Source organism: Antechinus flavipes, chromosome 1 (assembly GCF_016432865.1).
Source record: "Antechinus flavipes isolate AdamAnt ecotype Samford, QLD, Australia chromosome 1, AdamAnt_v2, whole genome shotgun sequence".
NCBI classification, from domain to species: domain Eukaryota; kingdom Metazoa; phylum Chordata; class Mammalia; order Dasyuromorphia; family Dasyuridae; genus Antechinus; species Antechinus flavipes.
The window spans coordinates 520,964,051-520,965,850 of record NC_067398.1 but is presented as its reverse complement, the minus strand read 5'-3'; the positions used below and the strand labels follow the sequence as shown (position 1 = coordinate 520,965,850).

The window sequence follows — 1,800 nt, the reverse complement described above, 5'->3', positions numbered from 1 at the left end:
CAGGAAACACACCTGAAGCGGGGAGATACATGCAGGTTAAAGGTAAAAGGTTGGAGCAAAATCTACTATGCTTCAGGTGAAGTAAAAAAAGCAGGGGTAGCCAGCCTGAACTCAGATCAAGCTAAAGCAAAAATTGATCTAATTAAAAGAGATAAGGAAGGGCACTATATCTTGCTAAAGGGTAGCATGGATAATGAAGCAATATCACTATTAAACATATATGCGCCAAGTGGTGTAGCACCTAATTTCTTAAAAGAAAAATTAACTTCTGCTGTGGCTGCCATTGGGCTACAATAGCACCGCAGCCATGGCCATCCGATATCCCATGGCCATGGGCCTCAACAAAAGCCACAAAGTTACCAAAAACATTTCCAAGCCGCGACACTGCCGCTGCCGTGGGCGCTTGACCAAACATACCAAGTTTGTGAGAGATATGATCCGGGAGGTGTGTGGCTTTGGTCCTTATGAGAAGCGGGCCATGGAATTGTTGAAGGTCTCCAAGGCTAAGCGAGCCCTTAAATTCATCAAAAAAAGGGTGGGAACTCACATCCGTGCCAAGAGGAAGAGAGAGGAGCTCAGCAATGTCCTAGCTGCCATGAGGAAGGCTGCTGCCAAGAAGGACTAAACTAAACCTTTGCCCCTTTACCTAATAAAAAACAAATTGATACATAAAAAAAAAAAAAAATTAAGAGAGCTGCAAGAAGAAATAGACAGCACAACTATAATAGTGGGAGATATCAACCTTGTACTCTCAGAATTAGATAAATCAAACCACAAAATAAATAAGAAAGAAGTCAAAGAGGTAAATAGAATACTAGAAAAGTTAAATATGATAGATCTCTGGAGAAAACTAAATGGAGACAGAAAGGAGCAGTTCATGAAACTTATACAAAAATTGACCATATATTAGGACATAAAAACCTCAAATTCAAATACAGTAAGGCAGAAATAGTAAATGCATCCTTTTCAGATCAAGATGCAATGAAAATTACATTCAACAAAAACCCAGGGGAAAGTAGACCAAAAAATAATTGGAAACTAAATAATCTTATACTAAAGAATGATTGGGTTAAACAGCAAATAATAGACATAATTAATAATTTCACCCAAGAAAACAATAATAATGAGACATCATACCAAAATGTATGGGATACAGCCAAAGTAGTAATAAGGGGAAATTTCATATCTCTAGAGGCCTATTTGCATAAAATAGAGAAAGAGAAGCTCAATGAATTGTGCTTGCAACTAAAAATGCTAGAAAAGGAACAAATTAAAAACCCCCAGTCAAATACTAAACTTGAAATTCTAAAAATAAAAGGAGAGATCAATAAAATTGAAAGTAAAAAAAAAAAACTATCGAATTAATTAATAAAACTAAGAGTTGGTTGTATGAAAAAAAAAAAACAATAAAATAGAAAAACCCTTAGTAAATCTGATTAAAAAAAGGAAAGAGGAAAATCAAATTGTTAGTCTTAAAAATGAAAAGGGAGAACTCGCCACTAACGAAGAGGAAATTAGAAGAATAATTAGGAGTTACTTTGCTGAACTTTATGCCAATAAATATGACAACTTAAATGAAATAGAAGAATACCTCCAAAAATAAAGCTTGCCCAAACTAACAGAAGAAGAAGTAAATATCCTAAACAGTCCCATCTCAGAAAAAGAAATAGAACAAACTATCAACCAACTCCCTAAAAAAAAATCCCCAGGACCAGATGGATTTACATGTGAGTTCTACCAAACATTTAAAGAACAATTAACTCCAATGCTTTATAAACTATTTGAAAAAATAGGGATTGA

The 1,800-nt window shown here is 34.9% G+C and overlaps 1 protein-coding gene across 1 annotated transcript; it reads left to right on the top strand.

Annotated features, from left to right (window-relative positions):
* Positions 1 to 271: 271 nt before the first annotated feature.
* LOC127544061 (60S ribosomal protein L36-like) lies at positions 272 to 661 on the top strand. Its single transcript, XM_051970527.1, has one exon. It carries the CDS (start codon positions 308 to 310, stop codon positions 623 to 625), a length of 318 nt encoding a protein of 105 aa, XP_051826487.1. The 5' UTR covers positions 272 to 307; the 3' UTR covers positions 626 to 661.
* Positions 662 to 1,800: the final 1,139 nt, after the last annotated feature.